Source organism: Aptenodytes patagonicus, chromosome 7 (assembly GCF_965638725.1).
Source record: "Aptenodytes patagonicus chromosome 7, bAptPat1.pri.cur, whole genome shotgun sequence".
NCBI lineage: Eukaryota > Metazoa > Chordata > Aves > Sphenisciformes > Spheniscidae > Aptenodytes > Aptenodytes patagonicus.
The window spans coordinates 6,177,671-6,198,292 of record NC_134955.1 but is presented as its reverse complement, the minus strand read 5'-3'; the positions used below and the strand labels follow the sequence as shown (position 1 = coordinate 6,198,292).

General features: G+C 38.6%; 1 protein-coding gene across 2 annotated transcripts in view; it reads right to left on the bottom strand.

The window, feature by feature from the left end:
* LUZP2 (leucine zipper protein 2) overlaps positions 1 to 20,059 on the bottom strand; it is a 203,816-nt gene extending 183,757 nt beyond the window's left edge. The window contains exon 1 of one of the 2 annotated variants that reach the window (XM_076343845.1): positions 19,447 to 20,059. In XM_076343845.1, the coding sequence (XP_076199960.1) occupies positions 19,447 to 19,508 (62 nt within the window). In that variant the 5' untranslated portion in view covers positions 19,509 to 20,059. The remainder of the gene's footprint in view (positions 1 to 19,446) is intronic. The other variant, XM_076343846.1, reaches the window with a different exon arrangement.
* Between the last annotated feature and the right edge of the window lie 563 nt (positions 20,060 to 20,622).

The window sequence follows — 20,622 nt, the reverse complement described above, 5'->3', positions numbered from 1 at the left end:
TCTCAGCATTTTTTGATAGAGTCCATCATTTCCATCACATAGTCTGCTCATCCAAAACCTTTCTCCTTCATCCTCTTTCCATAAGTTCCTTCGGAGGGAAAAACAGCAGCATGCATTAAATGCTGTAAGGATAACAGGGATTCAAGTGCAGACAGACAAACTTAAGACCATCTGGCAAATTGGAGCACAGCAAAACAAATGTGTGGGTACAAGATCCAGTTCCCTTGGATCAGTTGTATTTGCATGACTCTGATCCTGGATTGAAATTCATCCAGACAATGCTCTATAGCTAAGAGAAGTATATTTCTGACCTAATATTTCAACACTAGTAAGGTAAAGTATAAGAAAGTAGAAAACTGTCTCTTCTGCTATTTTACTGAAAAACTCAAGGCATTTATATTCCTTCACTATTTGAATTGGAGAAACACATGCGTACGACTTCATGTTTCAATTCTTCCTCTCTCTTATTTCTACAACTCTTCCTATTAATTTTATGGTTAGTCTTAAAGGAAACTCCAGTACTATCACTCAGTCTTTTACAAAGTCGTTTGTTTCCAGATCTTTATTTTTCTGTCAAGCAATGTTCCTCTTCATCCTTCACTACTTACCAGTTCCTCCAGAGCTGCCACTGCACTTTGTCTCTGTTACCTGTTGGAAATAATTCCTCTGCCTGGTGACAGCTGTATTTCTACAAGTTACATTTTCAGCACCACTTCCTTCTCCAGGCAACATCTGAGCAGATCTTTCACACCCACTGTGAGAATCTCCAAATGCACAGGTCCTAGACGTGCTGCTTCTCTTCAGAGCTGCATAAACCACTAAGCATAAACCACAGGAGAGCAACAAACAGGACACACTCCTTTGCATCCCCATTGTTTCAGTTGTGCTTCGTTTACAAACCTCTTCAACAATTCATGCTTCAGCTCACACAGGAATTAAAATCCAAAGTTACAGTCTTGCCTTCAGAGAAAAACATTTGTTTCTCTCTTACTGCAGCGTGTCCAACTTACATTAGTCATCTAGTGAAACCATGTGAATCTTTCTTGACACTAGTATTTTATACATATCACATCACTAAGTATCATAGCACTGTTAGATAAATAAATGGGATTTCAATCTCAGTCTTTCTCACTCCATTACCTGTTTTCTCTCCTCCTCTTTCCTGAAGCTGAACTGATTTTCTATCCTCATTCCTTTCATCCTACAATGAAAGCTAAACCGGAAATATTTTCAACTCAGCTGCCTGAATGTAAGATAATTTAATGATGCAGTTCTTTCCCGTACATTTCCAAGACCCATGGACTTCAAGTGTACAATACTGCCTACTACATGGGGGGGGGGGGGGGGAGTGGCACACAAAAAAAAAAGTTAAAAAAAAACTTTCCTCCTAGCCAAAGTTAGGTTTGAAAGCGAAGGCATGCACACTGAATCTGAGTGATACAGAACGGAGCTGGGCAAGGACTGCAAGGTAGCACAAAGGTAGTACTGCAGTACTGTTGCACTGTAGCATTTTTACTATATACTAAGTCTCAGCTACCTCCATCCTACCTTATATTTCCCCTTAAGCACTGCATCTTATATCTACTTTCCACTATCCCCGATATACCTGTATACATTCTGACACTGCTAGGGGAAATCCGAGAATTGTTATTTTCACTTGGCAACACAAAGCCATATTTTTAATTAGAAGAGTACGCTCTCTTTCCTGATGCTCAAAGGGCAGGCATGGTAACAATTACAAGTACATCAGACTAAAAACTAACACAGCATCCATCATAACATTACCAAAAAAAAAAAAAATGGCACAAGCCAGCCAATAGCAATACCATAAGCTTAAGCATGCGCAATTTACTCAAAGAAAAAGAAACACACACTATTAGCTCCTTTAAGCAGGAACTAAATGAATACAAAGGAAAAAGATAGCAAGCCTAAAAGATATGAGTCTTAAGAGAGATGTTACTGGTCCCCAGAGTACTGGGGTAAAACAGCATGTGGTAAAACAGAGCCTTGCTTCTAGCTTCAAACCATGTTCAATACAGAGCCCTACAGCCCTGCTTGTTTAGTCACTGCTTCATTAGCAGCAAACATTAAGCATTCCATACAAGGTGTAAAGTAAGTTCAGAAAACACCGAGGACTACGTTTTAGTGCTCAATATACTAAAAACAGTAACAGCAACAACAGATTATAAAGTAAATTACTCTTTATTTCAGAGTCTTCATACCATTTGCCGGAATAAACAGAAATGGATTTCCACCCAAATCTCCTTAAAGTTGTCAAGATAAATACTTGCTCCTAGTGCTCTCCACCATCTTCACCACTGATTTAGCATCAGGGAATAACACCGACAGCCTAATCACGTATCCAGATTTTGCAAATACTTAAGCAGGCAAAGGAAAAAAAGCATCACCCACAAAAGTAGACTCAGCTACTATGGTTTACTTAAACTAACAGCCTACTCTTAGCACAGATTTTTCTCTATTAGTGAAAGATAGTGAGCGATTAGAAAGACATGTATTAGATATCATTATATCCCACATGAACACGTGATTCTCTCTTCTCCATCTCCATGTCTTCTGCCTGCTGCAGAAGAAATATGGAACCTTTTGGAAGTAGCTGTGCAGGTGAGTAAGAAAGAAGGCAGGTAGGCACTAGACTGATCAGTATCACACAAAGTGAATACAGTCTGGAAGGGTGGAAAACTGCACACAGGCTAGAACATATTCCTGCATGAGGAGTCTGGAGGGAGATCCGTTTTATATGCTGCAGTTATCTCAAAGGGGCTAGTTTAGTTTTGGAAACAAGAGGTCATCTAACATTATTATTTTTCATGTTTGACATTAAACACTGGCTGTTCTTATACAGCTCAGCCTAAGAATCAAGCCTTAAATACCGATTTGGATCGAAATGTTGTAAGTGCTAATTGAACTGGCAAAGATACAACGCTCGCAATTAAAAGACGTCTCCATTTGGTTAGTGGCCAGATCCATAGCTGGAATAAAATTGCAGATGCCAGCTGATGATCTGAGCCATTTCCACTCTGAAACACAGTACTGCATTTCTTTCTTACACATTGGAAGGGACTACAGTGATTCTTACATTGCAGTATAGTTGCTGACCTCAGATAGTGGCTCTTAAAAAGGGAGTATGGTTTTCTTCTTTTCTCAGTGGCACAGATCCAGCCACAATTTAAATATTAAAATATCCAGATTCAGTTTTCGACAGAGCCATCCTTCAGCTATGATGTACAACTCTTCCTGTTGACGTGCAATGTCCAATTACTTACATATACACATTTTATTCTTTTGAGCTGCCTATTAAGTTCTAACATAAATTGAAGTACAGCCTTGCCGTGCCTGTATTCTTCACTTTTGCACATTAGAAGGCACATTGTTAAGTTGATCGGTACTAATTTGATGAGTGCTGGAACATTCTCCCAATCACCCTTTTCACTGCTCATGTTATGCGGCGGACTAGTAAATATCCTATGAACCACTATCAGTAGCAAACATTAAGAAAAAACAAAAGAAAAACAACTTTTAAAGTATCAAAGGCTTAAAATATTCAAGTGACAAACAAACTAAAGTTGTTAAACACGTACCTGGGACATCGTAGATTTCATAGCTGCCTCACAACTACAGTGATGTACCCATTAAGGGCAAACATTTCAGATAGTTATAAATATCATTCAGAAAATTAAAAAAAAAAAACACAAACTTGAAAGCAGAATGCCTTTTATTTCACAGAATGGGATGGCTCTCAGAGAAAGATAAAAAGTTAAGTCAGACTGCTTAGCATACCTGAGCGTCCTTGTGTGTTTGGCAGCAGGATGCCATAAAGTTGGGATGGTGAGAACACACAGTTAATTCCTGTACTTTTTATTCAAATAGAAAGTTATAAAACTGAAGAACAGTATCCTTCAGGATACCAAACATGTCAGAAGTAAAAGGGGAAGTGGGCAAGGCCTGAAAGATTACTCCCATAACACAAGTGACAGCCACTCTGATCTGTATCAAGAGTCTGCCTTTTCTCCTTACAGCCCCAGAATCAAGTAAACAAGATGTATGAACTTCTTCCGTAGGTCCTGAACCAAGAACAGCAGAGTAAATATGCTAGCAGGTTGTAAAACAAGAAACTTGTTGAACAAAAAAAAGGAGACAGATCTGTATATTATGCATTCCACCTTTACCGTGGTTCCATAAACTTTAAAGTGAGTAGTAAATCAGGTGTGCATTAGCAAAAAAAGGCTTTAAAGAAAGAAATAAAAACTAGGATTCACTGTATGTCAGTATTTCAAGGATCTAAATCATGAAGCAAATTTAAGTAAAACCTCATACTTATTTTCTTCAATTGAAAACAACAAGAATTAAAAAGCCAACCATCTTTCACACAAGACGCCTTAACCCAGTGAGATTTTCTATTTTAGAGAAATTAGAGCTAAACATCAAAGGCCAAATTGAAAAGCAATCTGTAACAATCTTGTCTATAAATAAGAGCAGAATTCTCCATCCAAAAAATCTTTGAGTGTTGTCTTGGTTCTGTCTTTGCTAAACTGAGTGCCAATTTCTTATTCTCTTTCTTGTTCTCTTTCCATATGTGCTAGGAGGATGCCTGCTGTGGTTTAACCCGGCAGGCAGCTAAACACCACACAGCTGTTTGCTCACTCCCCGCCCCCAAGTAGGATGGGGGAGAGAATCAGTGGGGAAAAAAAAAAAAATGTAAAATTAATGGGTTGAGATAAAGACAGTTTAATACGACAGAAAAGGAAGGGAAAATAATAATGATAAAAGAATATACAGACTAAGTGATGCACAATGCCATTGCTCACCACCCTCCAACCAATGCCCAGCCAGTCCCCCAGCAGCAGTTGCTGCCCCCCAGCCAACCCCCCCCCCCTTCCCCCCCCCCAGTTTATATACTGAGCATGATGTCACATGGTATGGAATGTCCCTTGGGCCAGTTGGGGTCAGCTGTCCTGGCTGTGCCCCCTCCCAGCTTCTCGCTGGCAGGGCAGTATGAGAAGCCGAAGAGTCCTTGACTAGTGTAAGCACTGCTCAGCAACAACTAAACCATCGGTGTGTTATCAACATTATTCTCATCCTAAATCCAAAACACAGCACTGTGCCAGCTACTGGGAAGAAAATTGACTCTATCCCAGCCGAAACCAGGACAACGCCCCGGGAGCTTTATATTATTCTAAGATTCATGGTGATTCAGGGAACTCAGTGGATGGTACAAAGACTTCAAAGGTGTCAAATGGGTGTTTTTGTTAGTAATTACTGAAGGTGATAAAATAATTGATTTAAAGCTACAGTCTGTTAGGAGTTTTACTCCAGTTCAATCCTGCCAACAAGCCAGTTAATATTCCCAGGGCTACGTGTCTGCTGAACAAGGCAAACTCCTATGACCTTGACCCATAGAAACTGCAAAACAATAAAGTTTTGGTGGTGTGTGGTTTTTTTTTTTTTAAAGCTAAAACATCTTAGTCTGTGGTTCTCCCTCATTGGTAAGATGCACTTACAAATCAGTTGCTATTTCTTATAACAGAGAAAGTTCTATATTGTTTGTTCCGCTATTTTGAAACCAGGTATCAAACTCAGCCTTACATACTTTATAACACAGGCACCTTAGCTGCTCAAAATGGTTTCTGTATATAAAAGGAAGTCCTTTACTCAGTGTCACAAAACTTGTAATTCAAACCAGAAGTGGGCAATGGACTGGTGAGGTGTGAGGGTCTATAAATGGACTCACACTTAAGGCTGAAAGTTTATTTACTCTGAAATCGATTTCATTTAAGTATCCCATGGTCACATGGGAAGAGCTCTATAGTTGTGAACACAGTGGTCTTGTGAAAACAGCCTGAAGTTTTAAAATGTCTAAGCAATTGTTAGGCAAACAAAGATTAAGGGTGAGACACTGCGTTTCTAACACTAATATCCATTTAAGTAATCACTTCATTTTTAAAGTGTTTGTGAGTTGTTGGGGTTTTTTTTGTTTTGTTGTTTGTTTTAAGATTAATTTTAAAAGATTCATCTTGATGTTCACTATGAAAATATATATGTATGTATGTTTTCATACATTACTGAAAGAGTTATTTTCTTCTATTATTCCTGTTTCAACATCTGGAAGACCACTGAACCTCCAAAACCAACCTCCAACTCCTTATACATATCCTAGGTTGCAGCAACAAACATTCATTATATACAGGTTTAACCAGGGAGAATTTCAGTTCAGAAATGCACCAAAGCCACCAATTCATTTGTTTTTATATCATTCATTTTTCCCAATACTCCAGATGAAGCTGTAGTGGAAATCCGGATCTTTTGAGTATTTTAAGAAACAGGTATTTACATGAGCATATTAAGAATGATCCTTGGACTAGTGCCAAGCTGAAAACCCAAATCAAATTAAGCAGTAGTGACCCTAACCATGTCCAAAACCACCCATAGCTGCTTTTTATGAAGGCAGGATTTCATCCATTTTTCCACTTAAATCAAGTTTTATATCTTAATTCCCGCACAGGCTTTTGGAGGAAGAGAATAAATGAAAGCAAGTAGAAAAAGAAATCTTCCCACTTTTCTCCTCCACACAAATAAAAATTTGAAGCCTAACACGGACCACTTCATCAATTCCAAATTATCTCAATTGAAAACGATGCTGCAAGGCATAGTACTGATGGTAAAAGAATGAACGCTGTTCTTTGCCTCAGTCACCTCTCTTGCAGAAGTTAGTACTGCTATTGTTTGATACCATTTTATAGATCAGTATCTTCTAGTCCCAGTGGTTTCTGTAAGTATATATCCTAACTGTTGACTGAAAGCTTCCATTACTTTACACTCTTCCTTTGAGGAACAGCGTGCTGTAACATGGGTCAAAAGGCTGAAGTACCGCAACGAGAAAATAATCATTAAAACATCCATTCAAAGACAGTGTTAAATCCTCAGCCATGATAAATCAGCATAAATACAAACATACTAATCAGAGGAGGTTACTATTTCTACTATTTCTGTAATTATAGCATGATTACAGTACAGTAAGAGCAGCAACTCTCAAGAAAGTAAATAAGTAGTGAAATGCATATTGATTAAATGTAGAGTTACCAGTTTGTAACAACTGATATCTGTCTAAAGGAGAACAGATTGCCTAAATTTTATTAACATTTTTTTCCCATAATACCACTGCCTTGTCATTTACATAGTTCCATATCTATGATCACAGATCACTTTTTTAATGCCTTGTCATCTCTGCATGTAAAAATTCTATGAAGACTGACATTTTCATTCATTATCAAAGGTAATACAGAAATACCTTGAAGCCCAGCTACCCCAAGTAGTGTAAGCATGATCCCCCCCCCCCCCCCCTTTTGCCTCAGTTTATTTCTTTCTATAATTACTCAAAAGCAGATGCAGGATTTTGCTCATCCCACCTATTGGTCCAATCATGCTTGAAATCCAATTTTACAACCCTAGTCATTTTCAAAAGCACAGCTAACATTTTTAGCATGGATTTAGAAGTTATATGAAATGCTTCCAGTTCATAAGAGGATTTGAGGCCTGAAAAGATTCAGATCTTTCTCTGAAATAGATTTGGAGGGGTACCTGCCATGCAAGCTTTGCAAAAGCTTCAGAGCCAGTTAAGAAAAGAGTATGCAAAAGCACCCACTGTTTCACATACGTAAGGGAGATTTTTGGAACAGCCCTCAGGATGTGTCAGATGCTGCTGCAACAGAAGATTACACTGATGACCCAGCCTAGCTAGGAAAAACCCACCGAGGTAACAGATTGCTGAGTAAGCATTTAACACAACACCAATTTCTCAAGTTACTTTTTCAGTAGTGTTAGACCTATGCCATAATGGCAGCAACTAATGGGCATTATCAACATAAATATTATATTGAAATACAAGGAATCTACAAAAAGTTTTTATCTTTTTTACACTGAAGTGCAAGACTCTCCAACCAAAAGACTGCAAAGTGGAAAGTAGCAGAATAATTCCAGATTAACATATTTGCCAGAAACAATGCTTGTCTCCAGTATAATGTCTTGCATTTGAAGGAAGTGGCAGGATATAAAAAAAATAAAGCCCAATATTATCTGTAAAAATAATTTGATGTTTTGATCTGCAAAAGTTGTATCCAAATTTGATGCCTTAGCTGTTCAATAAAAAAAAATCAGCTGTTTTGAAGCATTTCATTCTATACAAGCAGAAACATACATATCTATTCAAGCCACCAAGAAAAGATAGCCAAACATCAATTTTTCATACTTCATTATGTGACTACAACTAGAAATCCTTTACACAGAGGCACATACACTATATATATTTCTGTATTTTCCCTTGAGCAAAAGAGATCTTTTTACATTCAAAAAAAAAAAATGCTAATGGAATTGGATACAATTTTGCAGTCTTTAGTTTCTTTTTATCAGCACCCACAATGATGTTTTGGCATCTACTCCAGATGAGAAGACTTTCCCACTGCCACTCTTTTTCATTAAATTAACAAGAAGCAGGTAAGAATTGTCTCCAGCCTCATTAGTGTGTCATAAGTAATGAGCACTAAGGAGATTTCCCCACACATACACACACGATCTATAAAACACTTATCTGTAGAACACTGAAAGATTTACCCTTAAATTAGCATTAGGTGTACATCATTTATGACATTTAAAGTATATAGAACACAGGTATCTGTAGCACAAGAGGAATCTGTTCTATTGCCCTAGAATTCAGGTGAAAGTACTAGCTTTTTACTGCTTTCTTATTAGGAGACTTTTAAGCCATATTTTAAAATAATTTTTTAAAGGTTTTATTTTAAAGAATTAAACCTACACCAATACCATAATTTCTAAGTCATGAGCAGTTACAAGCAGAGCAGAACAAGTCTCCTTCCCTCCAATGTTTTCTCACACTCTACATACGTAGCATTTTTTTTCATCTTTGTATAGAAAGAGTAGCACCTGGATATAGCTAACCTCTGGTAAGATACAGGTAAATAGAGTACCTCCAGAATAGTATCAATACTCCAACTTTACTTATTCATTCACCACTTATTATCCCTTTTTATCTACCTCCTTCTAACAGATGTAGAAATTAGTCTGTTTTCACATCATCTCCCTCTGATACCGTCTCTCATCCTATTAGGTCGCAGAATGGCTACGGCAATTTCTCAGTTCTGACTTTGCATAGTGAAACTTCCCAACAGTTTCCCTACAAATCAGGCGGTTGGGGAGATTGCTTGGATACGTATGTTTATTTCCAGTTTAGTCACCAACTGAACTGCTGAAAACACATCTACTTATTTCTTCAGATGGGTCCTTGCAAATATTCACAAGAACAAAGATTCTGTTACCTGCCTGAATATTCTTCTACAGGAATGGCTCACGCTACCTTAAGGATCATTTCATTCCCTAGAACGTGGAAAGATTTAAGACAGATGAAATCATTCCGTACTGCTTCTTCCAAGGTTTTTTCACCTTCCTCTGGTAGCAACCGCTCTTGTCAACAGCTCATTGTTCTACGGGTTTAATCCAGTGTGACAAAAACTTCACGTTCCTGTAATGACTATATGTTATTGGGAAAGGTTTTCCATTACACATAAAAGTACCATTTTAACACGCGATATCATCATCCAGCTTAAGCAGCAAAGAAACATATGATGTCCCTAGAGTAAAGAAGAGTGAATGCTATAATATTTAACCCTGACTGCAGTATCAACTTCTGTACATCACCTATTTGATGAAAATGGGTTAAACCTTTCAGATTACATTTTATAAGCCAGTGATGGGAAATTCATCTCATACAAAGGGAACGTATATTCCTTAAACACTTAGTTCTGGTATACATGTCCTATATTTCTTCCTAGCTATTTCAGAAGCTATTTAAATTTTGTCAATCTAGGTACATATGAAACAGGCAATACCACATATTATCACATTAAAACAGATAGAAATGCAAGTTTTTCCGAGTCCATTTGAAGAACTGATTAGTATTTCTTTAAAACAGATGTTACTATTTAGTTTTTGCAGCAATTTAATTCTTTCTGCTTCCAGGAAGAGATAACAATCTTCCCTTGAGCCAAAAGAACTCCAGCTGAGCAGAAATTAGGGAAGGAACTAGGATGTTTGAAACAGGGACAGAGAGAGAGACATGAGTTAAAGAAAAATATTAAATTAAATGTCTGCTTTCATAAGCTTTCCTGAGCCAAATACAGCACATCTGTGTATACTGAACAGCAGACAGTTGTTTTACAAGTAAATAAAAAAGCAACTGCAGAGAAATCTCTATTCACTATCTGTGCACTTGAGGAGTGTATTTTTTTCATACATCATTCATGTATGAAGGCAGAGATTTCACAGAAAGCAGTATTTGAGACTGATTTTTCACCAAATTAAATAGCACAGGCTGCACTGATTGCAAAGTTAAAGAAGCTTAATGAAGGAAACAGAAAGGAAGCAGCAACGCTGCCGTGGGTTCTGACCCCTCCTCGCCCCACTGTCATCTAAGCACCATGGTTACAGATCCATTTCCCAAGCCTTACCATTTGCATTAAGCCAAATAACCTTATTCCTCAACTGAGAGTGAAACAAAGAACGCTGCAAGGCTAGACTTTCTAAAAGAGATCAGGATGGATTGCTAACAATCATGACTATTTGGTATCCCCCATACACATCAACAGCTAAATAACAGTCTAATTTTCAAAGCCTATAGCTCTCGTTTATGTTCAGATTTTCACAAGGTTAGTGCAGCCAACATGCTGTCCCCTTTTGAAATTCAAAAGGCATCAGATTAAACTCATTCGGCTCACTTAAAGAAAATCCACTGCAGATTATAGGTATTAAGCCTTTCTAAAATGTTTGGTCCCTTGGCAAACCTTAGCTCCCTTCATGGAAAGAAGAACAAAACAAAACCAAACCAACAAAAAAGCCACAGTGCCTATTTTCAGGGGAGCACATGCCAGGAACTTGTGTACTCTCCGTAGAATAGAGGGGTAAATTTGCAGCGGGGCTGATGGACTCTGCCAGTCACTAACAAGCAGTAAGAATACAATGGCAATGTTGCATATTTTGGCACAGAAAATAAGAATTAATCATCAACTGATCAGTTTCAGCAAATCAGCTCAATGGTTCAGCTACTTACTAAACACAGTTGTTTGATTTACACCCTGGCTGAGCTTCACCCCATCCTGAAAAATATTTCTTTACAAAAAAAGCTGTAAGTAAAAGCAGTAGTAAAATTGATTTTATTTCTCCATTTTCAAGAGAGACATTCTCTCTTTGCACATTGAGCACACGTTTCATTACCCTGCATCAGGAGGAAGAAACTTCCTCCACAGACAATCTAATGCCACCCAGAGCACAGCTGCTTTTCAGTCCAATTTTTCCACACATTTTTTTCTTTTCTCTTCCACATTTCAGTAAAATCTCACTTCCTCCCCCCCCCCCCCGCCTTGTTTGCTGCCACAGGCTAGTCTGAAACAAACACATGATTGCAAAATCATTCAGACATGATGAGAATGGCATACTTCAGGTGGACAAAGTGTATCACTGCAGTTACTGTCAACTCTAGGTCCCCTGGTTCGCCAAGCAATTCTGAGGTACAAAGTCACAGCTCCTACGTATGTAGTCATTCACATCAACAAAATCACAGAAACGCCTGAAAAGCAGTATCAAGTATTGAGAATACCACAACTATGTGGTACTAGTAAACAACCACATTTTATTTACCACTTACAGCACTAGGTAATTTGTCTTCCCCCCCCACCACTACCAAACCAAGTTTTATAAAGACACCTAACAGCTACTGAAAATATGTTAAAGGGTTATATTATACTGAAATTACAGAGACTGTATCCCATCAAAAACCTCTGTTTGCCTGTCCTGTCATAGAAGGCGTTTTGATGCTCTCTAGGTGAGAAGATAGTAGCAAAGCCAGTGATAACACACATTGTTGGGTAAAAGCGTGGTGGCCTGGAAGAAGTTTGTATGGAGAACTTAGAAGGATGTTCTGCTGCAGCTCCATCTCCAACTAAAAGGGAAAAGTGTTAGTTCTGTGATTAGATGGGATTCAGCAAACATGCGCTCGGTTTTTTAAGTGCTGCAATTTGTCCGACAGTGTGTAAATCTGTTTTTTAACCAGCTTCCACTTCCCTACTCAGCAAATGAGGAGCAAACCTACCTATTCTCCACAAGGAAATTGTGACCATAAATTGACAAAATATGAGCATTCATAAATGACAACAATAAGAACATGTAAATGGCTGGAAAATTTAACAAATTGGGTAAAATACACCAGCTGGCAGCATACTAGCTTTATCTTCTGAGGATAGCACGTAGAAACAAAATACACCAGAACTTTTGACGTTTCTCTACTCCTTTCCATAGACGTTATCAATCAATATTGACAAGTAAGATATTGAAAAATTCTATACGTGCCTATTTCTTCAGCTTGTAAAAGTAATACACATTGATTTTTCTCATGATTCACCGAAGTATTGTTTGTTTCAACAAATACAACAGAGATTTCAGAGGGAACACTACAAAAAGCATTGCTAAGATAATACGCAGTAAAAGTAAAGATTAATAAACACGGGAGTGATATGAGGTAAAGGGCAAGATGAGTAATAGTACAAGAAGGAAAGGGAGAAAAATCTATCGTGGCACACAAAAACTGCTATTTGATGCAACGTCATATTTATTCTTCAGCATTTCTAAAAGGTACTTGCCACTCCGACATGTTTGAAATAGCAGATATAACAATACACATCTTAAACCTTCACACAATATTAAGACTGAAGGATGGTATGAAATACCTTCATTCTTTCTGACAAACATATTACTTGTCTTCCATACAGAGAATATTTACAGATCTGACCCTTACAAAGACGGCTGGCGCACCCATTGTGCAAAACTAGACAATGAGAAGAAACACTGGTTTTGACAAGTGGCATAAACGAGATTTATTTGCCTGCAGAGTGGTACATCATAAAGATTACTATCTGTGAACAGGTTTCTGTTAAATATAGAAAATAATATCGAACCACAGCCTCACAGAAAGAGGGATTACAAGTTTAAGTTAAGATATCCTTATATTCTGCCCTAGCTATAAATTAATAAATGAGAAAGAAACAGGAAAGCGTCCTCCATGGCAAGTCTCCTGGGCAGAAACGCATTATACATAGCATAACAAGCAGAATTCCAACTGTTCTATTACATTAAAACTGAATTCTAGAGATCCTCAAGATTTACCTGAGATCACATGGAACTTCAAGAATATTTTAACTGTCAATTAGACCAAATCTAAAATAAGTCTTTCCTGAAGGTTACAAAAGTTTTTAGCAGCATCCTTTCTTCCCCTCCCCTCATTCTTTTTTTCCTTCTTCTTCCTTTCAGATTCCAGAAACCAGAAAGATAAATGACAAAATGCCACAAAAGAATCTACTTTTAGTGTTTCTGGCCAAACTGAGAAAGACTTTCTTTCTGGATTTCTAATTTAGGTTGCTGAGCCTAAACTTGTGGAGCTCTTTTAAATGTTTTAGCCCAGGTAATAAGATAACATAACAAGCGTACCACTTCCAAGGGCATCATTCTTAATCAAAATTAGCCCTATCATAACAGCAGAAAAACCCATAAAAATTAAAACTTTTGACACAAAAAATTCTCTTCCCCCACCAAGTGCAAGATAAACAGGTAGAATAAATGTGTGGCTGCCCTATTGTAGAAGGGCTGCAATCATGGAAAAGCAAGCCTATTACATGAGGCTAGCATTAAGAATATATGTGTATACACACACACATATATTCTTATATGCATACATAATGCAGTTCAAGTACAGGGATTCCCAAACTAGCTTTAAGCAATCTCATTCTGATACCAAGCACCACCTACGGCAGGTGCTTGTTTACTTTTCTACACAAGATAGAGGTACCCTACCTACTTTGTTTAAAAGCTACCTTAGAAATCTCTGTACTATACCGCAGCCTGCAGATTCAATGTGGCCACGTACTCTTAAGGCAGTATGGTTGGCGACCGCACTTGTGCCAAGAAAAGGGGGTCTCATTTTGCCATTGCCAGTTTTATAGTCCAGCACTTGCACCCCTGAGGCCATGGGCTTTGTGCAGGAGGGTGAAGGAGAAACAGAGGTACCTCCTGCCTACACATCTGGTGGTTTGGTTTTTTTGTTTGGTTGGTTGTTTTTTTGTTTGGGGGAGCAGTGATTGTTGGGTTTTTTGGTTTTTGTTCTTTTCAAATATATCACTGGAGCTCAAAACTTTTCTCCCAGATGAAGGAAAAGGCTTTATTTCACCAAGTAGCTTCTAGTTTGCTGTATTAGGCACTTGCTTATAAGTCATCAAAATAATGCCATCAGGCTAAACACATTCCTTGAAATAATGCAGTTGTGCCACTGGTAAATTTGTCCCATTATTTTTAAACACAGTCCACAACAAAGCGCATGCTTCTTCAGGTATAGTAAGGTCGCAAGCCATATGCTAAATGCCACTTCTGTACCTCAAACATAAGTGCTTATAAGCCATTGACTGAACATGCATCGTCATCCACATTGATAGAAATCAGAAAGCTTTCATGGCCCAGAAAACTCAGACAGCAAAAGTAAGTGCGAAAGGAATTCTAAGCAGGAGACAGATGATAGAGTTAATGCCCCTGCATTTCTAGAAGAATTCAGAAAGCACAATATTAAGACAGTCTGTTATCCACCAAACCTACAGCAAACATATCCTCTTTTCTGCTAAAGTAGTAGTCTACTACTGCACCACAGAGTTCACCTTCCATCACGGGGAAAGGAAGGACGCTGCTGAACCTCAGCCTGAGATCTCAAAAGCGAGCATCACTTTTGGCTACCTGCTGGAGCATGTAACAATGGTGTGGCTACAGCCGAGGGTATAAGCACACAGTGAGCCTTGTTCTTCCACCTCCAAATCTAGGAAGGGGCAGGGTTCCTCCACTGTCCTATCAGTCTAAATGAAAAACAGTTACTTTCAACATCATTATAGCCCAAATACTGTTTCTAAGATGGGAAAGCGCTTAAGAACTACAAACAAGTATTTTCAACATTTCCCCCCACCACGAGTACAATAATGTCAAAGATGTTCCCCTTTATCTTTCCTTGAGTCTCAGACTGAGTCCTTCACACATCTTTTTCTGACAGGATGGAAAGATATTAGTGTCTTCATATTCCTTAAGAAATAATTACCAAACCCAACAAACATAGAAAATAGTCGACCTTGAAAGTACGTCCAGGGACAAAGTAAACATTTAAGTCAGGTTCTCATGTTTAAGAAGGTAAGCGAATTCATTATATTTCTATCACTTCCAACAATGGACATACGCCAAATCAAAACCCATACCTTCATTAAGCAACATCCACGTACCAGAAATGAGCACACTACTTTTATCCTGCTATAAAACACAGAGGTGGCATTCTTCTGAAGCCAATGAATTACAGATTGCTTTGTAACATCAGAGCAGTAAGATTGCCAGTAAACTGCACTGTAGAAAAACGACCACCATCCATTTCTCTGCCATTAAAATATGTAAGTTCTGCCTTTTACAGCCCTGTTGTTTGTATATCCGTTTAATGAGTTGCTGTAGTAGTAATATTATTATTGTTATTAAAGTGCACCTTGTTGGGTTTATGGTCCTGTTCTCAGCTATAAAAGCATTCTACTTCAATCAAATTATTCAATGTCTTGGCATCTTGGTCACATTTCATGTGTGGACAGAAAGGAATTAGCTGTCATAGAAAAAAAGGAAAGTTTTTTTTCACATCAAGCTTCTTCTAAGGAGTCAAATTTTTGTCATTTGAACAAAAAAAAATTGTCACTGAGCAGAGATTAAAGTATCCAGCCGTTCAATAGTAATGTTGAAGTAATATTCAGAAAAGTCTCCCTTTAGCTAAAAGCAGGCAAGTGTGATTAGACAAGGTAATCTGGACCGCAGATCTTAGTTACTGACGCCAATCACTGACTTCATGCAATCATTCCCTTCTACAAACAGTTTTCCAGTCAGAATGTTTAGGTGTCTGGGGCCACAAAAGCATGCAGGTAGCTGCAGAATCAGGCCCTGAGCCTATTATACACTACGTGCACTCGCTGAGCACTCAGTACAGTAGGATTCGTTTCTGAAGTTGTGTGAAAAAACTACGCTGCCTTCAGCATAGTATGAAAAAAGTAACATGTACACAACCATCATATTAGATCTGCCAAAACCAAGATGTCCAAGGAAATATAAAAGTGGGCAGGAAAACACAGACTTTGGAATAGTTTTACCAAGTTAAATTCACCTTCAAAAATTGGTTCCACTTAAGTTTTTATGAGACTGATTTTAGAGCAGTAATTTTTACTTCTTCCATCAAAACATACGCAGTTAACTGAGACAGGCAAATATATCTCAATCTTGTTACCTCTTTGGCACTACAACCAACTGGAAACATGATTAAGAGTAATCATTGTCTCTCAAAGCTGCACCAAAACTGAGTTTAGGTAATACAGAAAAGATAGTTCATTTCAAAAACATGAACTTTCTGTAATTTGATAGGCATTTGGTTCATGCATATGGTTTTAGACCATGCTGAGAAGTTAGCTGCATACAGTTCTGAAAATCAGAAGTTAATAATGAATGCACTCTTAAAAGTGATAGCTATGTATTTTCCTCTTTTTAACAAGACTATAAAATAAGGAAACTCACCATGCTGTGTTAACATAGTTGAACTCATCAATTCATATTTGTTTACAGTTAGGCTTGGAGACATGCTGAGGTCTTCCAAAACTATCACCGTGACACAATGCAAACATGGCATCACCACATAACAAGGAACAAAAAGCAGCAGCTGCAGCAAGTGCTGTGCTCACTGATTTCAGCACCAACATATGAAATGGAGATACTGTGCTTCTGTACAAACTTTAAAAAAAAAAATCCTCACGATGGAAAACTTTCTGTCCTGCAAGATTGATGCTTTACCTTAGCTAAGCAATTTCACACAGCAGGATATTAGACCCTGCTTTTCGCAAACACAACTGCTCCTGCAAGCCCACTCTGTTTGGGTCCAACCAATGAATTAACCATATGTTTACAAGAAATACTAACTGCCACAGACAGAATTGCCTTCTGCTGTAGGAGATTAAAGCATAATCTCCTTCCAGTAGATGGCATATCGATAGCACTGTATCATTTTTTAAACTTCCATCATGTGCTGTTGAAAAATTACTCTATGTTCTACACAGCCAGTTAAAAATCAAGTGACTGAAAGCAAATGCTGAACAGAGTAGTCCAAGACTTTTATAAATCTCCAACTCTACTGTAGAGTTTCAGTCTCCTTTTTAACAGGATGACCAATCTGGTACCAAAAGCAAAACTCCACTTTGCAACACATACTGTACTTGGGTGGGATTTTAACTGGAATTTCTCTCACATTGATAATTTTCATCCCTCAATTGCATAAGAACATAAATCACCATGTGCCACAAAATTATACTCTTATGAAAGTATATCCACTCCTCAGAGTCATACTGTTCATAATTAGTATTCACATGCCAACTTCAACTTCTTCATATTCTTTCCAACTATTTTTTGAAAGGCGGGGAGGAACTGGAATTTTTTTTCTTTACAATTATCAAGAATGAGCTACAGTTCATTTTTCATACAGGTAGTATTTTCTCAAGAAGATGAGTCACCTGCTTTTAGGGCTTTACACTAGATACCATGTCCCAGTTTAGTCCCCTGAATGTTCAAGTAGTTTGTAAGACACTTCATAAAAAACAATAAAATATGAAAATTTAGAAGTTTTCCACATCTCTTTTCACTACAGTTTAATCTGCACAAGCTCATGCAAGATACAAACCTGCATCTGCAAAAGCTGACTTGGTGCTTTCTCCCCTTTTTAACTCTGGCATAATTTAGCAAAGAATGTATCACTCTTAAGCGAGGGTAAAATTATTAATCCGAATTGACAAGAAGTTTCACACTTGACTGCTAGTGAACGTTTCCTTAGACTGCTTATTAAATCAGAAGGGATAATTATCGAATCACAATATATTACAATTTTCCTCCAAGTTTAGTATTTCAAAGGGCATCGGAGTGGTTCGTATGGACTGGCACTGTAGAGTCCCTGAATCAGAAGTGTTACCAAAAGAAAAAAAAAGTACCCCTCCCTCACCAATAACAACCCCCTCCAAAGGAGTGAAGTAATTGAGGCATTTTGATATTCCTGATTTTTCCCTGCATTCGGGCCTTTTCCCACTCAGAGATTTTCCCAGTTATTATTTGCCTGTGTTTGAGCATGTAGAGAGATGTGCTCCTGCTGTACCTGACTTTGAGTACTTAGCAGGCACACACTTTTTTTTTTTTGCCTTTTTTTTTTTAAGTCTCAGTGAACAACTAAGGTTTAAAACATGCAGTGCTTCTGCAAAAAGCTGCTTCGATGCTGATTTTACAGGAAGAGACCAAGAATAAGGGCAAAGGCACATTTCGCTGATAAACACACATGCATATATCCTGTGATAACATGCTTTACGGACTTAGCAATAAGTACCCTAGAAACTTCTAACACAGCAGAGAAAAACCACAGTCAAAATTTGGGCTTGACTTTCTGATAATGAACTGGAAGCCTGAACTGAGAGCAGTGTCATTATAATAGATCTGCTGTGTACCCAGCATTAACTTTCCATCTGTGTACATCAAGACAACGGGATAGAGCGTCTCAGCTTTATCTTTTCTTTGCTGAACATGTTATGTCTACAGCATGGAGAATATACTATCTCCGAGCAACTGAGCAGTATGCATTATCTTATCAGAACACTGCATGGTCAGAACAAGTTTTATTTTTAAGCTGCAATAGATTTTGTTCATATTTTCCTCAGTGATTTATTATACTTGCACAGAAAAGAATGCTTCTAGATTGCAGTGTTATCTCAATGCCAGGAAACGTGTTAAAAAGTTGCTGCAACATCTCACCTGCATGTCACGGTAAAAAAAGGTAAGCCCTAGGTCTATGCTCAGATACAGAAACCTAAACTGAGATGAGATTGTTCAAGTGTTTATTTTTTGTGCTGTATAAGGGAAAACATTAGCATGTTCTCAGTTTCAGCTGTTCGGCTTCCTTATTTCCAATGAAGGAGAGTCTATCCACTATTACTGCTGTACGTATAAAGCTTGTATTTGTTACTGTCTTGCTCCATCATATGAGCTGTGGGTCAACTTACACAGGAGCAGCTCTTTTACATCATAAAAACCGCCTAGAAAAGACCAAGACAAGACTCGGTATCTTTCAGAGGATCGGGAGGGGGAGAGAGAAGAATCAGAGAAGATACCTACTCTAAACTTACTACCCCAGTAAAAGCTGAAATCTGCGTTATTTCTCTTGAGAGCACTGAATCTAAAAAAGCAAACAGCAAACAAAACAGGAGAACTCTAAGCAAAATAGCTGTCGGTACTCACCTAGTGCTGAAGACCAGTGCAGGTAAGAGAGGCAGCAAGTAATAAGCAGAGATGAATTTCATACTGGAGCTCCCCTGGTTTGTTCCGTTCCTCACTATCCTCTTCGCTCCGACTCTTTCCCCCTCTCTTCCTCCAGCAGCTCCTCAGCCTCGCCTTGCCAGGGGAGCTGCCCGCCCCGCTGCGGGAGGGTCCTAGCTCCGCCGGAGCAGACAGACCAACAGACCGAGTAAGGAAGGGAGCTCCGAGCGGGATCTGAGCTCCAGGAGCGATGTCAGGAGGCGGCGAGCCGCTGCCGCAAGCCCGCAGCCCGGCCGGCTGCGAGCCTTCCCGGCGCCGGCTCCAGCCGAGTCCTGAAGGATGTGCCGGCACTCGCCGCCTAAGCGGCGGCCGGGGAGGGATGAGCGCACGGTGCCCGGCGCTTCGCTCTAACGTTACAGCGGAACGTAGCTGAGAAATTCTTCCTGGAGGGGAAAAAAAAAAAAAACAAACAAACAACAACAAACCAAACGCCTGCAATGAAAACACCACCAATATTTTGCAATTAGTGTCTTTATTTGAAGTGAAATCTAGGCAAGACTGATGATACGGAGGCAGGAACTGTTGCAAGTAGGTGTCAAGTGACAGATCAGCCTGCCCCTACATCTGGAAAGGCATCGTTTCTGCACAGCAGGAATTCACAAGTTACTGTTTCAATTAGGTATTCATTCACCCCAGTACCACAGCAAGTTGAAGGTAAGAGCAGAAACAGCTACCAAAATGGTATTTTGAAACATTGATGTCATCTCTAAAAGCCCTTCATCACCTGAAGCAACTGATAAGACCTTCAGAGCCATCAAGACTGCTTTTCCTGCTTTCCATGTTTGTATTTCACCTGACCTTAATCTTGATTTAAATGAGTCAGTGTTAAATTCTGGAAACATCTTTAACCAAGTGTTCCCTACCTTGCCAGAAGCGAAGCTCATCTCATGGCAAATCATATGAAAGTATAACATTTAAATAAGAATCATCTTCCTATGCAATACAAAAAAAAAAAGCACCCCAAACTTGTCTACAAGTAAACGAAGTGTGATCATTACAAGAAGGAGTTTTGGTCATCTGTGTGCTTGTCTGGCCATATGAAAGGCATCCAGAAACTACATTATACGTCACACGCATAAAAGTTTCCTTAGTTTAAGC